This window comes from Molossus molossus, unplaced genomic scaffold, assembly GCF_014108415.1.
Source record: "Molossus molossus isolate mMolMol1 unplaced genomic scaffold, mMolMol1.p scaffold_m16_p_3, whole genome shotgun sequence".
Classification (NCBI taxonomy): Eukaryota; Metazoa; Chordata; class Mammalia; order Chiroptera; family Molossidae; genus Molossus; species Molossus molossus.
This window is the reverse complement of record NW_023425366.1, coordinates 63034423-63060823: the sequence shown is the minus strand read 5'-3', so window position 1 is coordinate 63060823 and position 26401 is coordinate 63034423. Positions and strand designations below refer to the sequence as shown.

Genomic DNA, 26401 nt, shown 5'->3' with positions numbered 1-26401 from the left:
TATTCTGCATCATGCTGTTCTGATTACTATAGCCTTGTTGTATAGTTTGATATTAGGTAATGTGATATCTAATTTTGTTTTTCTTTATCAAGATTGCTGAGGCAATTTGGGGTCTTTTGTGGTTCCATATACATTTTTTGGAATATTTTTCTGAGATCTGTGAGATTTGCCATTCAGTATTTTAATAGGAATTGCACTGAATCTGTAGTTTGCTTTGGGTAATATGGACATTTTAATAATATACATTTTTCCTATCCATAAAACAGTATATGCTTCCGCTTATTTGTATATTTCTCAATTTCATTCTTCAGAATCTAATAATTTTCTGAGTATAGGTCTTTTACTTTCTTGGTTAAATTTATTCCTAAGCACCTTATTTTTTTGTTGTTGTAATAGTAAATGGGATTGTTTTCTTAATTTTTCTTTCTGATAGTTCATTATTGGTGCATAAAAATGCCACCAATTTCTGAGTATTAATTTTGTATCCTGAATTTAACAAAATTTATTTATTAAACCTAATAGCTTGTTGGTGAAAACTTTAGGGTTTTCTGTATACAATATTCATGTCATTTGCGAATAATGACAGTTTTACTTCTTCCTTTCCAATTTGAATGTCTTTTATTTATTCTTGTCTGATTGCTGTGGCTAGTACTTCCAGTACTATGCTGAATAAGAGTGGTGAAAACAGACATCCTTGTCTTGTTCCTGAGCTTAAGAGAAATGCCTATAGTTTTTGTCCATTGAGTATGATGTTGGCTGTGGGTTTTTCATAGATGGTCTTTATTATATAGAATTATGATTCCTCTCTTCCCACTTTGCTGAGAGTTTTTATCAAAAATGGGTGCTGGATTTTATCACATGCTTTTTCTGCATCTATTAATATGATCATGTGATTGTTATCTTTCATTTTTTATGTGATGTATCACATTTATTGATTTGCGAATATTATACCATCCTTAGAGGTGCCCACTACTCAGTCTGGTCTGAGTATATTTACATACTACCAATACATTCCTGCTTTCTTTAGTGCACTTTGTCTCTTGAAATCTTTCCTTCAAGAAGACAAGAACCAAGGTCTCATCATCTTGCTGGTAAAGGAAGCAGCAGATTTTTCACAACATAAATAGTAATGGCAAGCAAATTGATATTCTTGCCCTAAACATGTTTTGATATACTTTTAAAATGCTATTAAATTTGCTTTTTATATGATTATCTTGCATTATTTTTTCCCTTAGGAGAAGTCAGTTTTTGAATTATTAGTTATATCCTAGGTGATATTTTAGAAACAACTAGAATCTAAGAAGCAAATTGATCATACTTATTATGGAACAAAATTCTAAAATTTAAAATGAATTGTGAAAAAATATATAAAGTGTGCATATTTATTTAGTATAGGATTGAATGTAGTAGGTTATATTTTAAAGAAATTTAAAATAAAATCAAATTAAAAAACAGACGGGAGGGGAACTTCGGGGTCATTTAATTAACTTCTAATCAATGCTTGACTCTCTGGGTTGACTCTTCCGGTCTCCTTTTTTGTTATGCTAATTCTTCAGAGATTTAGAGAAAGCCATTTGTGTCCCTTCCAACTTCTTTTTTATAGACTAGACCCTGCTTCTACCCATGAGCCTCTACATGATGTCATTTGACATCCTCTTAACTAACCATCATGGCCATTCTCCTCCTGACATACTATTGTTTTCAGCATTCCTTTTAACCTTTTGAATTCAAAGCAAACTATTACATCAGTACACTTTGAATATATTTATTTAACAAAGCATAAGACAACTTAATCATATCCAGTTCTTATTTCACCATCTTGTCCTTAAGACAATCATGGGAAAATATATCATCGATTAAAATGTCTATAGCATTTTCTTGATTATACTGGTACACCCCTTAAAAAAAAATTGGTATGAGTATATATTATCTTTTGGTTAAATCACTACTTCCTTTTTAATAAGGCTCCTAAGGAATCAACTTAAGATATTTTAGGAATGTTTTTCAGGACCAGGAATAAATCCAATTTATTAAATTGGGAACAATTTGCTTATTTTCCATTTGTTTTCTATTACCAAACTGTGCTGCATTCCACGTTCCTCATCATTAGTTCATCAAATTCTCTCATATTTGAGCATTGTCATTCATGCAGAAAGAGAAATGTGAAGTTACTTAGAACACCTAGGTGCTCTCATAATTAGCTCACGATTTGGGTGGGGGGGATTGCTATGCTAGTCTTTGCCTGTAGTCTTTTTTCCATCCATGTAAAGATTTTTCTGTTTGAGAGAAAAAAGTAAAACAAAATAGGACTCAATCATTTTCTCTTCTTCTATATTAAATGTCTTCCTGTAGAATTTTTCTCCACTTTGAGTATATTTGTAATCTGAACATAAACTTAAAATGGCCTCTCCTTTTATCATTTTTAGCAACTCTCACTTCATGTTAGGTTTCAGCTTCTCTTTTTCTTATATTAGCCATACTTCTTCTATTAACGATATATTTCTACTCTCTTTCATTGTGCGTCCTTGTTACCTCCAATCCCACCAGAAAGAATACATACACCAACACTGATTTTGTTTACTATTTTCCCTCTTTAAAGTTATTTTCAGCCATTCCATCTAAATTTTTTTTTTAAGAAACTTTAATTCCCCCGGTACATCATTCCTTTCAGAGTCTTTGGTTATGAAATATTATCTGATTTTTATCTGTTTCAAAATTGATCTTCCTAGATTTTATTGTCCACAGATAATCAAATTATGTTCAGGATTTCCTGTCTAGCCAGAGTTCCATTTGATGAAGGTTGTTTTCTGCTGGATCTTTTAATCTGTTTCTAGAACTGAACAGAATTATGTCAAGCAGCTTACCTTACTGCTTCTTCTTCGTTCTGAGAAACTGTTAGATATTCAAATAAAATATCATCAGTTCCTCCTTTTTACGCAGAATAAAATTTCCAGTGTGAGAGAGAGAGCAACTATGGTTCTGTCAATAAGTCAGACATATTGGGTGTAATTTTGGCTGTGCTGCCTAAAATTGTTCTGACTTTACTTTGTACCTTAATTTTCCAGGAAGAAACAAGTTACCCAGTGAGTGGTTCATGTGGTATTGCTTTAGCTAAAAGGGCCAGAATCTCTACCAACTAGAAAGCAGGGCAGCTCATAGGATTTCTTTGTGAGACAGCCAGAGTAATTTCCTTCTGCCAGCAGGTCATCCCTCCAATCAGCATGAATTACTTTATCTGTTGTTCCCAAGGCTGTAGTTTACCAAATCCATAGGAGCAGTAGAGTCAAGTGGACTGTGTTAGGTCACAGTACACTGAGAAGGATGGTTCCTAGGGCATTTATTACAGAGGCACAGAGACAGGAAAAATTCTAGTTGCAGTATCTGTTGGGGCTGACATTTTTCATGTATCCCATTGGTTTAAAGTCTCAGAAAACCAGGCTATGTACTTGGACAGAAATGACACTTCTATCCTGTAGACCTGCACTGGATGCATACTATTAACCACTGTTAATAGGCCTATATTTATGTACATATATCTATCATAAATCAAGTTTTTAATTGAAAAAAAATTCTAACTAAGAACAAAGTGAGCAGAGCCAAAAATCATAATTTCACGTATTGGATAATACAGGCTTCATGGAGATCTCATTCTACAATAAGTAAATAAATTCTAAAATAAAACAAACATTGGATACATAAGAAGAAAAGTAAAACCCCCCAAACGCCGAAAAAAATGATTTCAAAAGTTATTACAGGAGCCAGAAAATGAAATTAAAAAGAAAATCTTTGAAGTCTACAGAGGATACAAGAAGACAAAGCGTAAGGACAGAAGTAAAATAAAGAATAGACAAAAGTTGTCTGAAGGAGCTAACAAAGGAGCAAAAGGAATGGGGAAAAATTGAAATTACAACTGAAGTGGCATTGGAAGCAGTGATGGGCAGATTAGCAATATAAAAACCTGACCAGCGGGCAGGGCAGACAGACTGAGAAGCTCCGACAGGATGCATGGGAAAAGGAAAAGAGTGGAAAATGATTTTTTTAAAGTGTGATTATTATAATCATAAAATACAAAGTATTATAGTGATAAGTACTTGAACTGCTTTGGTATCTGATTCTACAACAATGAGAAAATAGCAAGTAAAATACAGTTGCCCCTCGCCACTTCGCGCTTTGACTTTTGCGACTTCACTTTATCACGTTTTTTTCCAAATACAGTATATTCATTAAAAAGTTGATCGAGACAGTAAAAATGATACAGCGTGCACTCGGTTGTCTGAGTCAATTATAAACCCCTGTATTACAATTAAAATGAAAATTACTGTATGTATGGACTGTAGGCCTATGTATTCAAGCCTCCCCCACCCAGTCTTTCAACACCAGTTGCAACTGCTCGACCATTCCTTGTGTGTGGGCAATAACTTTTTCCCAAAAAATCAGGTGTGGTGAAACCAAGCCAATCAGAGCATGCTGTTCACTGACTGGCTATCCTATCCTCTTCCTATCCTGGCCACTGATTGGCTCAGCCTCATGCAAGTTCGTTTCTCTCATACACAATTCTATATCGCTACGCATCAGAAGCATCTTTGCTCTTGTAAACGTAGTGTCTGCAATTTCCTAGAACTTTTATCTAAGCCCCATGATGGCTCCTAGACATGCTTCTTCTTCTAAGCCTTCTGACAATTAAACTAAGCACTGGAGGAAGATGCTTACCATCCAGAAGAAGGTGAACCTCTTGGATATGATCAAAGATGACAAGAAAATCATGGAGGTTGCCCACCATTACGACTTGAATGAGTCTACTGTTCACTCCATCCGTAAAGATGAAAAGAACATCCATGCAATGGCTACTGTCTCTTTCAACAAGGAAGCAAAGTGCATTGTGACAAGTCATAATAAGTTCACAGTGAAAACTGAGTTTGCTGTAGCCATTTGGATCAGCAACAGCCGCAAGAAAAACATTCCCTTGGATTCGCTGGTCATCCAGGAGAAGTTGAGGCAGCTCTATCAGCGCTTTACAGCGGATGAACCTCATAGGACCCTCTTCTACAATGTTCATGGATTTCACGGTGAGCAAGGGTTGGTTTGAGAAGTTCCAGAAGAGGTATCATCTGAAGAGTGTCGTTCTCCATGGAGAAGCTGCCTCTGCTGACCAGCTTGCAGCAGAGGACTATGTGAACAACACGTTCCAGAAGATCCTTGAGGAGGGTGAGTATCATCCAGAACAGGTGTTCAATATGGACAAAACAGGACTATTCTGGAAGAGAATGCCTTCCTGGACATTCATTTTCAAGGATGAGGCCAAGGTCTGTGGCTTCAAGGCGTATAGGGATCGCATGACTATGGTTATGTGTGGAAATGCTGAGGGATTTTTGCTCAAGCCTGCCCTTATCTACTAGGCCAAGAACCCTAGGGCCCTGAAGAATAAAAACAAGAACCTGCTACCCTGGCCAGTTTTGCTCAGCGGTTAGAGCATTGGCCTGTAGTCCAGAGAGACCCTGGTTCAGTTCCCGCTAAGGGCACATGCCTTGGTTGCAGTTTGTCCCCAGCCCTGGTTGGGTTGTGTGGGAGGCAGCCACTCAATTTGTCCCTTTCATATTGATGTTTCTCTCTCTCTCTTCTTCTCTCTCCCTCTCACTCTATCTGAACAAAAAATGAAAAAATGTCCTCAGGTGAGGATTAAAAAAAAAGAAAAACAAAAACAAAAACAAGAACCTGCTGCCAGTGCATTGGATGCACAACGACAAGGGCTGGATCACAAAGCAGCTGTCATCAGACTGGTTCCATGAGTACTTCATCCCCCAAGTCAAGCTGTATCTCATGGAGAAGGGACTCGAGTTCAATGTCCTTCTCTTCATGGACAGTGCTGGAGGTCATGCGAAAGACCTATTTTATGATGATGTGCAGATCGGGGTTCCTTCCTCCCAACACCACCTCGCTGATCCAGGTTATTCGCACATTCAAGGCCCTCTGCACACGAGGCACCCTGCAGCACCTCTTCAAAGGCATGTACCTTGAGGAGAACTTCTTGCTGAAGGAGTACTGGCAGCTATATACCATTGCGACTTGTCTGAAGAACACGCAGGCCACACTGAAGGACATAACGATGGAGACCGTGAAGACCAGCTGGAAGATGTTGTGGCCTGAAATTGTCCACGACTACAGAGGATTCACCCCAGAGGATGTAAGCAACTCGGCAGTGGGTAAGGCAGTTAGGCTAGCCCGGATGCTGGGAGAAGAAAGTTTCATGGATTTGACCTGCGATGACATGGATGAGCTGCTGGAGACACATTCGGATCCCTTAACTGATGAGGATCGGGTGGAGATGACTAAGTCTGTGAGTGAAGAGGAGGAAGAGTAGCCTGAGGTTCCTGGGGGTCAGGAGGAGGAAGTTGACCTTCCACTTGAGCATCTCTCACAAGTCGTGAGAACTATTAAGGTAGTACAGGACATGATTGGCAAATGGGACCCACAAATAATGTGTGCATTGCAGTTTCAGAATGCACTTGATGGAGCGATAGAACCCTACAAAAGCCTCTCCATGCATATGGAAAGATAGCACCAGCAACTGCCTATCACAATGTTCTTCAGCTGCGCACCCAGACACCTACTGCCTCCTCCTAGTACTCCTTCAGCAGCAGATGATGACACACCTTCTGAAGATACTGCGCCCCCTGAAGAATCTCCTACTGAGGTCAAACCTTGAGGAGCAGCAACCTTGCTCTTCTTTTCTGTGCAGTACATCTCTTCATCTTCATCGCTTCATCATCGAACAAGTTGCACTATTTTCATAGGTTAGTGGTTGTGTGTAAGAGCTATGTGTGTGTAATTAAATGTAAAATAATATGATATTTGTAACATCTAATATGTCTTATTTTCTCTTATTTTGTCTAATATATTGGGTAATACAAGTGTAATGGTGACTAAAGGTTGTTATTTCATGTCTAGAAGGCTCTAATGTTAAAAAACATATTTAGAAGGTCGTAAACAGGTTTTTTTATGCTCTAACTGTGAAAATATTCAATTTATAGATAAAGAATCCTACTTCACGGAAATTTATTTATCACGGTAGAATCTGGAACTGATTAATCATGATAAATGAGGGCCGACTGTATATAAGATTGGAAAATGCAATTGAGCAGAAGACACCATGTCTGCGGGCCCACCATGGACCAAATGGACTTAAAGAAAAAGATTTACAATTCTATATATTCAGCTCAAACTTTTCCATTACAGAAGTATAATTTTAAAGATTTATAAGCATCTTAGAAAGTAAAGTATAAATTTACGTTAATGAAAAAATATCAGGCTAATCTCTGGACACAAACTTTTACACAATAATAATATATTTCCTAAGTTCTGATGTAAAAAATTATGTCAATCACAAATAATAAATTATTTATAGTATAAGAAATAAAATAAATACAGCTTTCAAATAAATTAGCAAAATGTAGGAAATGTTTGAGAAAAAAACAAAGAATGAAGAAATTTGGGAGGATATAATACCTATGTGGGAGATATAAAGAAGATCCAATAATTTAATTGATATTCAAGAAATAATGAATATCCCAAAATGGAAAAGAATAAAAAGCATTTAAAAATGAAATTGAAGAAAAATTTTCTGAAATTAAAGAAAAAATAAATCTTAATACTAAAAAAACACAACACTTTTCTAAGCATACAAATAATATATAAGAAAATACATAAAAATAAATATATTTACTACAATTTAAAAATATAAATAAAAATGTGACAAATATTTTATCAAATATTAAAAAGGATAATATATTTAATAGAAATAAAGCTCTCACAAAATGAATAACAAAAATAGAAAAATAAATAAAGAATATGAAGAATTTATAAGAGAAGAACAAACAGCCAATAAACATCTAAAAGTATATTCAAAGTGCCCAGTCTCATTAAAAAAATAGCAACAAGTACAATACTGGATCACTGCAGATGAGGTCATTTGACCAGGCCATGGGGTGTGCAGATATTTAATCAAACGTTATTCTGGGTGTTTCTGTGAGGCAGTCCTTCCTTCCTTCCTTCCTTCCTTCCTTCCTTCCTTCCTTCCTTCCTTCCTTCCTTCCTTCCTTCCTTCCTTCCTTCCTTCTTTTTCTTTCTTGATGAAATTAACATTTAAGTTGGTAGACTAAGTAAAGCAGACTGTTTTCCTCAATGTGGGTAAGCCTCATCCAATTACTTGAAGGCTTAAATAGAACAAAAAAAGCTGATAACCCCCGCCCCAGCCATACCCCATATAAGGGAATTCTTACTGTTGATGGTCTTGAACTGGCACATTGTTTTTTTCCCTGCCTTCAGATTCAAATAGAAACATTGACTCTTCTTAGGTCTCAAGCCTGCCACCTCTGGACTGGAACTACACAACCATCAGCTCTCTAGGTGTAACACAAAGAAATACTTCTCTCTGGTGGCTTTCATGCTAACATCTCCTGCTATTGATATGCTAACAAACTAGAGGAATTTGTTCAGATAAGAGGTGGGAAAATATGAATGAAGAGATGACTGTTTTTCAAAGATTTACAGGAGTTTCTAGAACTAGACCAGATCAGCAGTGGTTAACAGACTAACAAACTGGGAACAAAGGGATTGAAAAATTTCTCCCTCTTCCTTGGATCCCTTTCTAAACCCACCTGTCTATGGTCTGCACCACCCCTTCCCTTGCCCCTCCTCCCTTCCCTTGACAATAAAAGAAGCCTCAATCACAGACTTTTTAAAGATAGATTTAGTTCTACCATCTTCTCAAGCTGGGCCTTCTTGATCAATAAAATTTTTCCTTGCTCCAAACTCTGATGTATTGAATATTAGCCTTTCCTTTGAAGCACCAGACACGTGAACCTGGTAGCTGTAACACTGGTTGACTCATACCGGAACTATGCAGAGGTACCACTGCTGCTCCTGGGTCTCCAGCTTCCTGACTTTGCCTGAAGATCTTCAGAACTGATGGCTTCCATAATCACATGAGCCAATTTCTTATGATTTCTTTCTCTCTCTTCTATCTATCTATCTATCTATCTATCTATCTATCTATCTATCTATCATCTATCATCTACCAATCAATCATCTCTTTTTGGTTCTATTTCTCTGGAGAACTGTGACTAATATACTACATTTACCTATCAAAATCATAAAACTAATAAAACTCACCTACAATGCTGGGATTGGTGTGGAAGAATGGTACTCTCAAGAAATATCATTAAGACTAAATTTTCAACCTTTCTGGGGGAGTTTGGCAATGTCAGTATTTCTAAAACTGTCAAATCTTTAATCCAGTTATTTCATTTCAAGGAATCTGTGATGTGGAAACATGACATAGCACATTAAATGTACACTTTTTAAATATTAAAAAGGGAGACAGGGAGAACCTAAATGCTTAGTGCTGGGGAATGGTAAACACATATGATAAAGTCAATGATGAGACAGATATTATGACTCCATAAAAAATTACTGAGATATACTTAATGGCTTGGAAATTCTAATGATATAATATTAAATGAAATAGAAGAGATAAAACTGTGTGATCCCAATTCTGTATTATAAAAATAAAAATGTTTGAATCTAGACATAACTGGAAACACATCAACGATTAGAAGTACTGTGCTTTCCACAATTTGTAAAACAAACACTGATTAATTTTATAATATGAAAGAACATTATTTTAAGAAAAATAAATACCACACAGATCCTCAGCTCCCAAGAAGCTACAAAGTAGAAAATAGAACCACAAAATCAACTGTCAGAAAATCCTTTTGAGCCAGGAATGGTTTTAAGTTGTACTAAGTATCCTGTCTGACAAACTGTTTATATTTGTGGGCATTTCCTTTTTCATTAGAGACCTCGTCTTCAACAGAACTTCCTCTATAAATAACTGATTTGTTTCCTGAACTAATACACACTTGACCGTTTGTGGTTGTATGAGCTTTTTCAGTTTTCCAAATGAGAGTTTTTGAGAGATTGCAAAATATCTTGTAAAATAGAGCATCTGAAAAGAAGCTGACCAACTTTTTCATTTTACCCCTAAACTGTGTAAAGGAAATAAGTGAGGAGTGTAATTTCACAAGCATCTCTATCTTTATAACTCAGCAGCCTGCAGTTTTACAATGACCTCCCCTAATGCTCTATTCGGCTTGATATTTCAAATGTCTAAATTCTCAGCGCTTTGCATGAAAAAGTAATCATTTGTCTTCCTGATTCTGCCTCCACTTAATAAATTAGGATGAACACAGACTGAACTTCTGCTGGCAACACTTGTTTTCATCATTTTGACCCTGAGTAAATTATTTCAAAGGCTCTCAACATATGAACTGTACTATTATCATACTTGGTAAATTTAATTAGCATACAAAATACTTAAAATAATTCTCTGAAATAACCTGATATCACACAAAAGCTCATCTCATTCATAAAATGTAAATTTTCCTTAAAAACAAATAGGAGAGAGAGGTGGTAATAGAGAAATAAAAATTCAAGAGAGACAAAAGTTAATAGCCTTAATGCAGTCCATCTTGCCTTAAAAGAAAAGAAAACAAGAAAAAAATAGTATTTAAGTCATTGGAAACATGAAAAAAAAATCAGAAAAGTTAATGCAGAAAAATGAACAAATAATTCACAAAATAAATAAAAATGCTAAATAAGCCTATACAAAGATATTCAAATTTATAGGGTCATATAAGAATAAGTGAGATCACATACCTAGTATAATGTCTGGCACATAAATGAAGCTATTAAGTTATAACTACTAATTAAAGAAACGAAACTTTAAATAATTTCATGTATGTGTCTCTATCTATCTATCTATCTATCTGCCTACCTACCTACCTATTTATCTCATATTTTCAAACACTGAAAACAATCTTTATGATGCCTGGGGTTGTCAAGAAGGTGGGGTAAGAGGCTCTGTCATAATTCGTCATTTGAGTGTAAATAAGTGCGTCCATTTGGGAAAACACTTTGGTAATATCTTTTAAAGTAAAAAATTATATATGTGTCCTTTGAGCCATTCCACAGCTCAAAATTCGTCCTTTGAAAAATATTAACACAAGTATATAGAGATACTGATATAGTTATTTATCATAACAATGTCAAAGAGAAAAACTGAAAATAGTCCAGAAGTCTACCAATAGAGTGTTAAATAAATATAATAAAACATTATAGTACAAAATGTGATTGATATATACTGACATAAAAATTGTCTAATAAATAGAAAGTAAATTGCAAAATAGTGCATATGGCATCCCATTTTTGTTGTATGTGTCTACACGTGTGAGCACGTGTGTACATATGTGTTAGAATATACACAGAAAAAAGATAAGAAAAATATACTTTAAATATCTTTGGGAAAAGGTTATAGGTTAGGTTATATATTATTATAATATTGTTATTATCATAAGTATTAAGACTTGGGAAAACTATTACTGATACTAATGAAGTCATCATATATAAAAATATTTATATGGCACTGCTGTGAGGATAACTTTAGAATAAATTTAGTTGTTACTAGAGGTAGAAGGATATAGTTAATCTTTCAACATAAATGAAACGGAAGTTGTACTATTTTTCAGAACTTGTGGTCTTACCAAAAAACACTCCCTGGAACTAAATGAATACTTAACCTTTCATCGCAGACTGTATTCAAATTTAATTTATTTTAATCTATTAATTTTAAACTTTAAAAATATCTGCTATGGACTATTTATGTCATCAAAAAATTCCTTATGTTGAACCCCTATCCCCCAATGTGATGTATTTGGAGGTGGGGCCTCTGGGAGGTGATTATTGTTATGTTAGGTCATGAGGTCCGAGCCATGTGATGGGATGAATTTCCTCACAGAAATAAGAGGAAACACAGGCTCTCTCTCTCTCTGCATGAAGGCCATGTGAGGACAAAACCAACCAGAGGGCCCTCACCAAGCACCTCACCATGCCGGCTCTCTGATCTGAATTTCCAGCTTCCAGACTTATGAGAAAGACATGTTTATAATTTCAGTCACCCAGGCATTCTGTTACACCAGCCAGAACTAAATACGACTGTGCAGTAGAAAAGCTTGCACATTTCAGAGGTTTTCCCCCACGCACTTATGACAAAAACAAAGCAAACTGTAACTTATGTTGATAAAAGCTTTGGAGCTTCAGAAATATTAAAGAGTGTGTTGTTTGCAATCCTGTCAAAGATGCAAAAGAAAAGGACAGGAATAATTTAAATGATAGTTTCAGAATAAAGGAAATAGTAAAGAGTAAAATGGTAAGCTGCCCTTCAGGTATTTGGAGGGTTAATAATGTCTAGCCAGGCTTGTCTGATAGGTTACATGTAATTACTACTTTAGACGAGACAAACGTTCACAGGTCTGTCCACGAGGTTCTCATGACTGACCCTTCTTCCTGCCAGGCACTGCACATGTATTTCCTCTGCAATCCACATCACAATCCTGTGACACAAGTTTTAGTATGCTTATTCCACATATGGAGAACTGCAGGCTCTCGGAGGGTCACTTACTCTGTGTCCCAGAGCTAGAACAAGGCAGAGCCAGTATTAACTCCTCGTGTTTCTACCTCCAAAGCCCCCACTCTTCCCACTGTACTCTGATCAAGGAAAATTTTACAGTCTCATCTCCAGACATATTTAATACAATGAGTTTGTGAAAGTACACTTTTAAAAAATCATGGAATGCTCATTAGTTTGCATGTCATCCTTGGCAGGGGCCATGTTGATCTTCTCTGTATTGTTGCAATTTTAATACATGTACTGCTGAAATGAGCACTAAAGTACCCTGTTCTGTGGTTCCTTACATTTCAGTTCCGGGACGTTGTGGATAGTAAGCACATTTACTGAAGAGTTGGGAGACTGTATACTAGAAATGAGAGTCAGAGTTGCATCTGACCATGGGTGCTTATTTACAAATGTTAGTTGGGTAGGACAGCTAAATAAATATTCTTTTCATTAAATGATACTACTTGATGATGATGAAGCTATCTCCTTTGCATAGAAGGATGTTTGAGGTAGAATTTGAATGAGTGTTAAATAATGTATAATTTTTATTCAACTACACGACATGGTGGAATTGGTTCATCTAACATCCTATATAAAGTGTTTGATGAATGCTTTATGGAGGTAATATATTTACTCATTTTTCCTGTAATTATAACAGCAAAATAACCCTAGGGCAGCGGTTCTCAACCTGTGGGTCGTGACCCCTTTAGGGGTCGAACAACCCTTTCACAGGGGTCGCCTAAGACATAACAGTAGCAAAATTACAGTTATGAAGTAGCAACAAAAATAATTTTATGATTGGGGGTCATCACAACATGAGGAACTGTATTAAAGGGTCGCAGCAATAGGAAGGTTGAGAACTGCTGCCCTGGGGCTTTTCTTTCTTTTTTTTTTTTTTTTTAATCCTCATCCGAGGACATTTTTTCATTTTTTGTACAGACAGTGTTGGAGGGAGAGAGAGGAAGAGAGAGAGAGGGAAACATTGATGTGAAAGGGACACATCGAGTGGCTGCCACCCACACGACCAACCAGGGCCGGGGACAAACTGCAACCGAGGTACATGCCCTTAGCTGGAACCGAACCCGGGTCTCTCCGGACCGCAGGTGGATGCTCTAACCGCTGAGCCAAACCGGCCAGGGCGCCCCCCTGGGGCTTTTCAACTAAGGAATGTTAAACTGTTCATAGGAAATTCTCATCTTTGTCTTCTCCTTCTCCTACTTAAATGTTTTCCTAGTATGTTTTAAATTTTATACTGCCACGGGGACATAGCTACAGAATACAAAAACCCTTGTAAACTGTTATTGAAATTAAACTGAATACCGACAAGTGTATGCTAGACACATTTTATGCCTTTCCTTCATTGTCCACTGCTATGAGCAGCTCACAAGGAGCTTGGCCATGCGATGTTGACATCAGCTGAACCGGGCAAGTATGGTATGATCACTGCGGAGACCAGAATTTCATGTTTGTGGGTATGTCATAAAGACATGATGTAGATTTGCAGTCCTACATGCAAATAAATTTGAAAATCTACACGAAATGGATAATTCTGACTTAAACACAAACTACCAAAATTGTTCCCATTTAATACTAGTTTCTACAGAAGATTTTAGTGCTCTACAAAAAGGTAGAAAAACTTTTAAAGTCCTTTAAAACCACTAAAACACTGCCACCTAAACCAAACAAAGGCAGTTTAAACAAAGAAAACTATAGACCAACATCATTCACAAACAGTGATACAATAATACTAAATGAAATATAAGTAAAGAGAATCCAATCCCACATTAAGAAAATGATAGAGCCCAGCTGGTGTGGCTCAGTGGTTGAGCATCAACCCATGCACCAAGAGGTTGCCAGTTTGATTCCTGGCCAGGGCACATGCCCAGGTTGTGGGCCCAATCCCTAGTGGGGGGCATGCAGGAGGCGGCCAATCAATGTTCTCTATCATCAATGTTTCTATCTCTCTTTCCTTCCTCTCTCTCTAAAATCAGTAAAGGAAAAAAAGGGGGGGGGGGAGGTGATACAATGACCAAGAGGGATTTCTTTCAGGAATGCTAGGTATATTCTTTCTAATAATATCATACATATTAATGTGTTAAGATATATTAATATAATAATATGATTGCCTCCAAAGATGCTGAAAAGCCTATGACAAAATTCAACATCCATTCACAATAAAAGAGCTTAAGAAAATGAGAATTAAGAAATACTTTTAAAATTTAGTAAAATACATATATCTTATTCCTAATGTCAACATCTTATTTAATGAGGATATATAAATAGGTAAATATTTAATGGGGAAAACACTAGAGGCACATCCACTAAGACCAAGAAAAACTTAAGGATCACCACTATCTATTCAGATAGTATTCAACATTGTACCACAGGTATCAGCTAATGAAACCATGCAAAAGAAATCAATTAATGGCATAATGGGTTAAAACAAAGAAAGAAAAAGTAAAGCTATTTCTGAAGTTGATATAACAGTATCACTGGAAACATCCAGAAAATCAACAATAAAATAATTCATTTAAGTAAAAGGATGAATAATTTGCCTAAAAAGATCAATAGTCTTCATTTTACACACAATAAACAGAGACTACACAGGTGGGCAAAAGTAGTTTTACAATTGTGAGTACATGAAACAGTTTATTTTTGGATTACTATTTATTTACTAATTATTGTGTTATTTAATATTATTATCAATCTACTTTTGTCCATGCCTGTATAATGGACAGAAAAAAAGCCCACTTATAATGACAACAAAGAAGGTCAAATATGTTGAAATATTTTTAACAAGAAATGTTAAAAATCTCTACAAAGACAATTGTTTAAAATCCTCTGAAATACACAAAATTAGATCTGAACAAATGAAAACATAACCTTTTTTCTTGGATAGGATGACTCAACATTATAAAGATGGTAATTTTAAGTTAAATTATTAATTCAATGTAATCCCAATAAAAATACAAATAAACTATTTTATGGAGTTAGACAATTCAGATATAAAGCTTACATTAAAAAGTCAACATTCAGCCCTGGCTGGCTCAGCAGTTAGAGTGTCGAACCTTGGACCAAACAGTCGAGGGTTCGATTCCCGGTCAGGGCAAGTACCTGGATTGCAGGTTTGATCCCTGTATTGGGGTTGTGCGAGAGGCAACCAATTCATGTGTCTCTCTCACACTGATGTCTCTCTCTCTCTCTCCCCCTTCTGAGGATTAAAAAAAAAGTCCACATTCTAAAATAACCAGGAAAACACCGAAAAGGCAAAAAGTACTATGAGGGTAGAGGAGAACTAGCCTTACCAAGACATTAAAACATACCCAAAATCCTCAAAAATTAAAATTGTGAGACCAATACATGAAGAGACAAAAGATGCGTGGAATAAAATAGAGTCAACATATAGACCCAAGTAGGCATGGAATGTAACATTTGATAAAGGTGACATCTCAAAGTACTGGAGTAAATATGGGATTTTAAATAAATAATAATGCCTCAAGTAGGTAGAAATTTAAAAGCATAAAATAGCCACATATCATTCAAAAATAACAGAATCCAAATGTATAGAGATTTCAATATAAAAAAATATATAATCAGCCCTGGCCGGTTTTGCTCAATGGTTAGAACGTCAGCCTGCGGTCCACAGAGACCCGGGTTCAGTTTCCGCTAAGGGAACCTTGGCTGCAGTTTGTCCCTGGCCCTGGTTGGGTCGTGTGGGTGGCGGCCACTCGATGTGTCCCTTTCACATCGAAGTTTCTCTCTTCCTCTCTCTCCTCCCCGCTGTGTCTGAGTAAAAAATGGAAAAATGTCCTCGAGTGAGGATAAAAAAAAAAAAAAAAAAAAAAAATATATATATATATATATATATATATATATAATCACACCATAGAAATTACAGAAGAAAGTACAGCAGAATTATTCTTCAATTTTAGTTCTAGAAAGAATGTTGAACTGTGAGTAAAAATCCAAAAGCAATCAAAAGAAAAATAAATGATAAATTTGACTCATAAAAAGTTCCATGGCAGAAAACAACACAAAAATATGTGATAAAAATATTTTCTGCTTCAAATAACTCTTAAAAACTGAGGGACAGGGGTAACAGATGAAAATGGCAGAATTAGGGCCTCTGAAACGTTTTATGGAGCAGAGGCTTCATAAAAATACTAAGAAAGCTTGCAAAAATTTTCAGAATCAACTTTCTCAGCATATTGTCAATAAACCAAAGGTTTGCAGCTACCCGGGAAGCATGGGAGACAAAATTCCTCAAAAGCTGAAACCTGGTAAGAATAGCAAGCTTTATGCAGTTTAACTTGCTCTAGTTTCAAACCCTGCTCTAATTTTATGCAGCCTTGAAAAATAACAGCCCACCTTCCCAGGCACAGCCTGGCATCCACTAGGGAAGGGGGTTAGGTGGCAAGCAGAATGCAGCTATAGTTCTTCCAAAGCTTCATTTCTAAAGAAAGCCCCAACTTGCAAGGCTCTCTGTATTTGACCTGTCTCAGAACTCAGCCAATGCAATTTGTTCCTTGGGTAAGGGATGAGGTATAGGGGGCACAAAGAGGGTTTTTAAAAATTATAAACTATTTAAAACAAGAGATTTAACTTTATCATGCCTGAGTAATGGATAACAGCTATTGGGCTAAACAGACAGACAAACCAAAAACCTACAGGAAAAGCTATATATTCCTGAGACTTTAGAAATCCACATGCATGCCTAGGGCTGTGCTCATGCTCACCAAAGACCTGAGAAGGCTCTCGGATCTCTTACCACTGGTTGGCCTTGAAGGTCTATGTAAGCAGAAAGTGAAGTGGCATCTCTAAGGCTGGGCTGTAAACTGTCTCGTGGGGTGTTGAAGTCATGTTCCAAAATGCATGCAAAGAGAGATTTCTTGGTTCCAGGCATTTAATGAAATATCTATCAATCATTAGCTGACCACTGAGCTAACAAAACAAAGACATTGGTAGCCACATAAGACAAAGAATACAGATTTACAGAGTTAATTCATAAAACTTAATAAATCACCAAGCAACTGCTACTACAATAAGCAAAACAACAACAAATGCTGAGGAGAAGGGAGAATCTGATTTTCAGATTTTCATGTTATATTATTTAGAATGTCCAATTTTCAAAAAAATAATAAGACATGAAAAGAAACAAGAAAATTTGGCCCACATACAGAAAACAAGCAAACAAACAAACAAAACAAAAAAGAAATCAATAGAAACTATGCTTGAAGAAAACCAGATATTAAACTTATTGACAAAGAGTTTAAATCAGATATTTAGATTTTAAAGCAAAAACAAACATGTCTAAGGAACTAAATGAATGTGTAAGAATGATGTTTCAAAATAGAGAATACCAACAAAAAGACAGAAATTATAAAGAAAAGAACCAAACAGAAAATCTACAGTTGAAAAGTACAATGAATAAAACAAAAATTTCACTAGAGAGGCTCAACAGCAGTTTGAGTAGGTAAAAGAAAGACTAAATAAATATAAAGATAGGTTGGTTAAAATGATCAAGTCTGAGGAACAGAAAGAAGAAGAACAGAAAGAAAAGGAACAAAGAAAAATGAACAGAATCTCAGACCTCTGTGGGACACCATCAATTGTATTAATATATGCATACTAAATGAGAGACGAGAAAGGGACAAAAAGAATTATTTGAAGAAATAATGCTGAAAACTCCCCAAATTTGATGAAGAACATTAAACTGAATATCCAAGAAGCTCAACAAACTCTATGATAAATCAAAGTAGAGCCATACCTAAATATATCATAAACTGCTGAAAGACAAAGACAAGGAGAGGATCTTAAAAGCAGCAAGATAAATCGTATGACCCAATGACTCTACTTGTTGGTATACCCAAGAGAACTGAAAACATGTACATACAAAAACACTTGTACTTTAATACTCTGTTACATTCTTGCAAAAAAGGAATAACCTGCATCTAATCATAAGAAAATATTAAATAAATCTATATTTGGAGACATTCTACAAAATAACTAATTAGTATGCATTAAAAGTAAAAAAAAAAAAAAGATGATGGAATTGTCAGATGTGAGGAGACCAAAAAGGCACAACCACTGAATGCACTAAATTTTGAAACAGAGAGTAGAAACATTAGGGAGGAAGCTAGTGAAATTTGAAGAAGGTTTTTTGTTTAGTTTATAGTATTTTATCATAGTTAATTTCCTGGTTTTGATCACTACACTATGATTATGTAAATATATATGTATGTACCCTGGGTGAAGAGTATATGTGGACTCTGACAAATATTACAACTTTTTTTCTGTTTAAAATTCTTTCAAAAATAAAATTTAAAAAAGAAGATAATTGATATAAATAAAACAAGTTTACAGAAGAGCTACTAAGACAGTAAAAAGCATGCTATATGAGGACATATTTGAACAAATCAGTAATGTTTACCTTGGAACAAAAACTGAGACAAACTGAAGGACTGGCAAATTGAAAATATGAGGTTATTTTTTGTTTTTGTTTGTTTTTTGGTATGAACCTAGCAATTAGATATTGAGCCAGATTCTAAAAGATTTCTACTCCATGTGAAAAAGTCCTGGGAGGAATACATTCTTCCTCACAGAGGAGTTCAGATATAAAGTGAATAAACATTTGTCAACTGTAGATTACTCAAGGATTGTATGGGGACTGGATTCGATGCTTATAAAGTTATCTTCTTGACTAGGTACCACCTTACATGTGGAGAGAAGGGTCCAAGGGACTGAAAGAATCCATGAGGGATGTAAGGCAAAGCACCATTCGGAATTGTTCTCAGAGAGATAAAGCAGTAGTCGGAAAAGCTGAGGTTGTTGCAAGGAAAGAGAAAGCTAACGTAAGATTAGTGCATGAGTGAGTATTAGTAAAATGAGTTGTACAGTCAGTAGCCATAAAAGGTCAAATAAATTATGTTCAGAAAAAGAAGTTCAAGAAGCTAACAAGTCTTTGAACAGGGGGTTGCATCATGATATGATTTGAAGACATGCCTAGAACTTTATTAAGGCAAATGAGGTATTTTCCAACTTTTTGATTCTATGATTCTGAGATCTTGTGGGAAAGTATACTTTTAGCATCTCTTTATTTTGGATCTCTGGATAAATGGAAAATGCTGGTCTAAAGCTGTTACACACACACACATACATGCACACACACACATACATACATATGTATGGTGTATGTGTGTGTGCATGTGTGTGCCGATGTGCAAAAACACATCCCCAACCTGAGCAAATCCATGAAGAGATCCTGACAACATTCCTCTTCCAAAGATTTATGGCAATTTTCTCCAGTCCTGTGACAATAGATAAACAGGCTCCTTATATTAAAAAACATTTTTCATCATTCTCTTTTTAAGTAATTTAATAAAAAACTCATATACTTCTCATATAGCATTATTCCTTCTACTTAGTTATGATTTGGAAAACACAGATTTGTCCTCTATATCAACATTTCTCCTAATATAGCTTAGCAAAATTCAGAGGATTGAGTAATTTATAAAATGACTAAGTGCACGAGCAGGATGATCAGAACATTATAGTTAAGATTTGTTAAGAATATCTCAAATACTAAGAAACATCTGAAATACTAAGAAACCGAAAAACTAAAATACTGTACTCAATTTTAAAATTAAGCTATGCATTTTCTAAATTAAGCAGAAACAAATTCTTAGTTTAAATAAAAGCTAATTCATGCACTGGCCTGTGTGGCTCAGTCGGTTGGCCATCATCCCATTCACCAAAAGGTTGCTGGTTCAAAATCTGGTCAGGGCACATGCCTGGATTGCAGGCTCAGGGGAAGGTGTGTGTGTGTGTGGGGGGGGGGGGTGTGTGTGCAGGAGGCAGCCAATCCATGTTTCCTTCTCACATCAATGTTTCTCTTCTCTCTCTCTCTAAAAATCAATTTAACAAATATATAGAAATAAAGATATTCACTTTAATAACATAACATGAAGTGAATAATAACATAACAGTTATTGAATAAGTATTTCCTGATTTTTCTTTAAGTTTGAATTCATATAAATTAGTAAGAAAGAGGGAAAAAAAAGCAAGTGTTTTGGAAATACAAAACAACTTGTCATTATTATTATCTAATTTTAATGTTATTGACATTAATGTGTCAGGGTCTTCAGCTCCTAGGTAGAGTTTTTGTATGTAATTGAAGTTGTTAGTATAAGTAGCTATATCTAAAAAGATCATTTATGTCACCCTCATGCTAACCACAAAGCAAAAACCTACAGTAGACATACCAAAGATTAAGAGAATGGAATCAAATCATACTACCAAGGAAAACCCCAAATCAAAGGAAGACAGCATAAGAGGAAAAAAGGAACACGGAAACTAAAAAACAGCCAGAAAACAACTGATAAAGTGGCATTAGTAAGTTTTAACCTATCAATAAATACTCTAAAGGGAAATGGACTAAGTTCTCTCATCAAAAGCATAGTGGCTAAATGGAAACAATAACAACAAATAACAAGACCCAACTATATTTTGCCTACAAGAGAGTCACTTCAGGTTCAAAGTGAAGGAATGAAAAAAGATATTCCATAATGAACTAAACAAACTGATGAACAAAACTGACCCAGAGACATAGAGGTGGGGAACAGACTGTCAAGCCTCAGAGGAGGGGGAGTTGGGAAGGGGGAAGAGATAAACCACAGAACTTATATGCATGTATGCATGACCAATGGACACAGACAACAAAGCTGGGGATGGGGTGGGGGTGATGGGGAGAAGGGTGTCAATGGGGAAAAAAGGAGAAACATCTGTAAGAACAACAAATTTAAAAATATCAATAAAGAAAAAAATTATAAAAAACAAAAGAAAAAAAAATATTCCATTGAGGGCAAACCAAAAGTAAGCAGGGGTAGCTATACTTATATTAGACCAAATAAATAAGAGAAAAAGAAAGATATTATATAATGATGAAAGATCATTAAGAGACTATAACAATCATAAATCTATATGTACGCAACATTGAACATCCAAATATATTAAGCAAATAATAAGAGATTCAAAAGGATAAATAGCAACATAATAATAGTTGGAAACTATTATCAATAATCCCACTTTCAACTACAGATACATCATCAGCCTGTCAGAAAATCAGTAAGGAATTTCTGGAATTGTCTATACTTTAGATCAGATGGACCTAATAGGTGTATATAGAGAACACGTCCTCCAATTGCTGAAGAATACACATTGTTCTCAAGTGCACACAGAACACTCTCCAGGACAGATCACACATTAGGTCATAAAACAAGTCTTAACAAATTTAAGAAGACTGAAATCATACCAAGTATCTTTTCCAACCATAATGGTATAAAACTAGAAATCAATAACAGGAAGAAAACTAGAAAATTCACAAATATATTAAAAATAAGCACTACACTCCTGAATGAATAACTAATGGGTCAAAAAATAAATCAAAAGGAAAATTCAAAACAAAGATGGAAACACAACATATCAATACTTATGAGATGCAGCAAAAGCGGTACTAAGATGAAGTTTATAGTGATAAATGCCAACAGTAAGAAAAATATATAACAGCCTAACTTTACATCTCAAGGAACTAGAAAAAGAAGAACAAACTAAGCCCTAAATTAGCAGAAAAAAGAAAATAATAAAGATCACAGACTGGTAGAAATGTAAATTGACACAGCCACTATGAAAAACAGTATGGAGCTTCCTGTAAAAATTTTAAAATAGAACTGTCATATAATCCAGCAATCCCACCACTGGGTATATAATCAAAGGAAATAAAAAAAGAATCTCAAAGAGATATTTGCATTTTCATGGTTAATGCATCATTATTCACAATAGCCAAGGCATGAAAACAACCTAGGTGTCCTGTTTAAAAAATATATATGTTTTGATTTTTTAGAGAGAGAGATAGAAACATTGATGTGAGAGAGAAACATCTATCGGCTGCCTCCTGCATGCTCCCTACTAGGTATGGAGCCTGCAACCCAGACATGTGCCCCAACCTGGAATCAAACTAGCACCTCTCAGTCTATGGGCTGGTGTTCAATCCACTGAGCCACAGGGGCTGGGTCAATCTAAGTGTTATTTTATGAGTGAGTAGAAAAAAGGTACAATAAAATATTATTCAGCAATGAAAAAGAAGGAAATCCTGACATTTGCAACAACATGGATAGACCTAGAGGGTATTATGCTAAGTGAAATAAGTTAGAGAAAAACAAATACAAGCATGCACTGCTTAATAATAAAGATATGTTCTAAGAAATGCATGGTTAGGCAATTTAATCACTGTGATAACATCATAGAGTGCACTTACTGAGACCTAGATGGTCTAGCCTACTACACTCCTAGGCTATGGTATAGCCTGTTGCTACTAGGCTACAAACCTGTACACTGTACAGCTTGCTACTGTGCTGACACTGTAGCCGATTGCAACACAAAGGTATTTATGTATCTAAACATATCTAGATAAAGAAAGGGTATAGTAAAAATATGGTGTAAAATATTAAAATAATGACATACCTGTATAGTGCATTTACCAAGAACGGGGCTTGCTGGACTAGACGTTGCTCTGAATGAGTTAGTGAGTGAGTGGTGAGTGAAGGTGAAGGCTGAGGACATTGCTATACACTACTATAGACCTTATAAATACTGTCCCGCCAGCCCTTCCCCGACTCCCTTCTGACCGGGTCAGAAATAGAACAATGAAGCTGTCATTGCTGCTCCATGAACAGGAATGTGGGCTGGACTATTGGAAACATCAAGGAGAAACTGGCTGGGTAAGGCACCGTTCACCATGATAGTGACTTCAGGTGGGAGAGAAAGGTGGTCTGAGGATCAGTAGGAATAACAAATCAAGATGAAGAGAAGAAACACTGGGATTGTCACGGCAATATAGTTTGGGATGCTGCCTGTTTAAGCAGTGCTCAGATGAAGGAACTTAGTGGTTTTCATGAAAAAGATGTAGTGCTGGGGGGACAGGTTCCTCTGTGCTGAACTGGGTCTGTGGCTGGCTGACTGGGATAATCTGTGTACTCAAAACTGAGGTGCTGCGAGTGAGACAGAATCTATTGCAAAAACCTACAAATATTGTTCTTGCCAGAAGAAAAATTCCTCCTTAACCACGTCTCCTTGCATTTCTTACTGGAAATTCAGAGCCATTATAATTTTATGGACCATTGTTGTATATGTGGTCCATCATTAATCAAAATATTGATATGCAGTGAGTGAATGTACTGTATGATCTCACTTATAGGAGGAATCTAAAAATGTAGAATTAAGAGAAACAGATATTAGAATGGTTGTTGCCAGGGGTAGGGGCAGGAGAAATGGGGAGATGTTGGTCAAATAATAAAGATTTCCAGTCTTAATATGAATAAATTCGGAGGATCCTGTGCAGCATGGTGACTTTAGTTAATATTGTATTATATATTTGAAACTCACTAAGAGAATAAATCTTAAATGGTCTTACCACATACATAGAAAAGATAATATGAGATGGTGGAGGAGTTAGCTAACCCTACTGTAGTAATCATTTCACAAATGATGCATGAATCAAATAACCACATTGAACACTTTAAACTTACACAATGATATATGTCAATTATATGTCAATAAAGCTGGGGGAATTAAAAAATAAAATAAATGTATTGTGCATGGTACACAGTAAGAAAAAAAGATATAACCCAGATAGTAAAAGTAATAAAATTAAAAGATGAGTGTAGAAATTGATGAAATTGAAAATTCAATTTAAAAATGGGCAAAGGGCCTCAACAGACACTTCTTCAAAGAGAATATGCTAATGGCCAATAGACGTATAAAAAGATGTTCAATGTCTCTAATCATCAGAGAAGTACAAATTAAAGGCACAATGAGATATCACTTCACACCTGTCATAATTGCTACCATCAATAAATCAACAAACAACAAATGTTGGCGAGGATATGGAGAAAAGGGGATCTTAGTGCACTGTTGGTGGGATACAGACTGGTGTAGCCAATATGGAAAACAGTATGGAGGTTCCTCAAACATTAAAAATGAAACTGCCTTATGACCCAGCAATTCCACTTCTGGGTATATATATGAAGAAATTCAAAACACTAATTCGAAAGAATACATGCACCTCTATGTTCATTTCAGCATTATTACAATAGCCAAAATATGGAAGCCTGTCAATAGATAAGTGGATAAAAAAGTAGTGTTACATATATATAATGGAATATTACTCTGCCATAAAAAAGAATGAACTCTTGTAACAGCAAGTATGGATCTAGGGGATATTATGCTAAGTGAAATAAGTCAATCAGAGAAAGACAAATACTATACAATTCACTTATATTTGAAATCTAAGAACAATATCAGTGAACAAATAAAACAAACAAATTCATAGATACAGAAAACAGACTGATGGTTGCCAGAGGGGAGAGAAGTTGGGGGACTGGATAAAAATAGTGATGATATTGAGAAGTACAGATTGGTAGTTATAAAATAGTCATAGGGATGTAAAGTATAGTGTCCTGTCATTACAATTACACCAAGGGAGCTGATTAAGCTTTATTATTACAAAGGTTTTAATTTTTTTTTCCCTCTCTCTGCCTACTGAGTCAATAAAAGGAGCTGTGTGGTACAAAAAGCTATTAAGGCATGTATATACATGCATATATGAAGATTTGTTAGCTTTGAAAACTACAAGTTCATTTAATACATAAATAAGAAGGACCCACTTGACCTCATCTCCTTCCCATGTACTTTTGCAGACATTCTCCATTCACTCTGATACAATATTTTGGTTATTAAAGGATTTTTTTCTGGATTACGGTGCCTGCCCTCCCTCCCCATCAGACTTCTTAATGTGCCACACTCCAAATTTTTCACTGCTTATATTCCTTATCAAAATTTTTATAGTTCTCTGACCTCGCTAGGTATTTTTGTTGGTCTCAATCGAATACAGTAAATTATGCTAAGGTACAAAGAATATCACCTCACCTGAGAAAATTAAAACTGTCAAAGGAACTGGAGAGGCAATAGTTTCTTATTTAAAGGGATCATTAGAGGCAGCAGAGCTTCAGACAGTGTGACTGGAAAGCTAGGTCTTCCTGGGATTCTTTCAATCTGCTTGCTCATGAAGCTGCCTGGGCGCATGAAAGCAAGGACAGCATGTGTTCCGCCGAGACGTACTTACAGGTCACCGTGGATGAGTCCATAGATCTGTGGCATGCTCTGATGATAGACTCCTCTCAAAATCACTATGAGAAGAACCACCACAAAAGCCGGAAGTCCCCAACTCAGAAGGAAAAACAGCAGATATCGTCTCTCCGTGTGTTCATCATTCATCACCAGTACGTACCAGAAATTCACAGACTAAGAAAGGAAAGAGAAGGTAAAATGAACAGGCTCTGGTCTAACAGCACAGGGCACACAGTTACCTGGCGGAGGCATCAGGAGGTATTGGCCCGCAACAGTCCAGTTCATGCACTCCTTTCATTATTACCCAAGAAATTCAGGGTGCCTGAAACGTCTAGAAACACGGAGAAACAGTTCATTGACTGCACTTTTCATTTCTCTTAATTTGCTTTGACTTAATCTGTTATAATCTGTGATTATTCAGTAAATGTGTCTTTGAAGAAACATACACTGATATTCAAACCTACTTCCCAAGAGAACAATTTCATGATGATAATGAAGTAAACAGTTCTATACTTCCAGGCTTTGGGACAATTTTTATTTATTGAGAGCCTGCCATATGGCAGGGCCAGGCACTGTTCCAGGGAAAGGGCTATGATCGTGAAGATAACCCCAGTCTCAGCCGCACCCCCCCATCAATCCCCCAAGCAGGAGACATAGACAAGTGAGCAGAAAATGACTGCACAGAGATAAAAGTACTGTGATGGTGTAGGT

At 35.9% G+C, this 26401-nt stretch overlaps 1 protein-coding gene and 1 non-coding gene across 2 annotated transcripts in view; both read right to left on the bottom strand.

Annotated features, from left to right (window-relative positions):
* Nucleotides 1-26401, bottom strand: part of ADGRV1 (adhesion G protein-coupled receptor V1) — a 526552-nt gene that overhangs the window by 136542 nt on the left and 363609 nt on the right. The window contains exon 86 of the mRNA XM_036279419.1: nucleotides 25686-25864. Coding sequence (XP_036135312.1) covers nucleotides 25686-25864 — 179 coding nt within the window. The remainder of the gene's footprint in view (nucleotides 1-25685; nucleotides 25865-26401) is intronic.
* LOC118642966 lies at nucleotides 12674-12779 on the bottom strand. Its single transcript, XR_004961874.1, has one exon. It is a non-coding gene; the product is annotated as a U6 spliceosomal RNA (small nuclear RNA).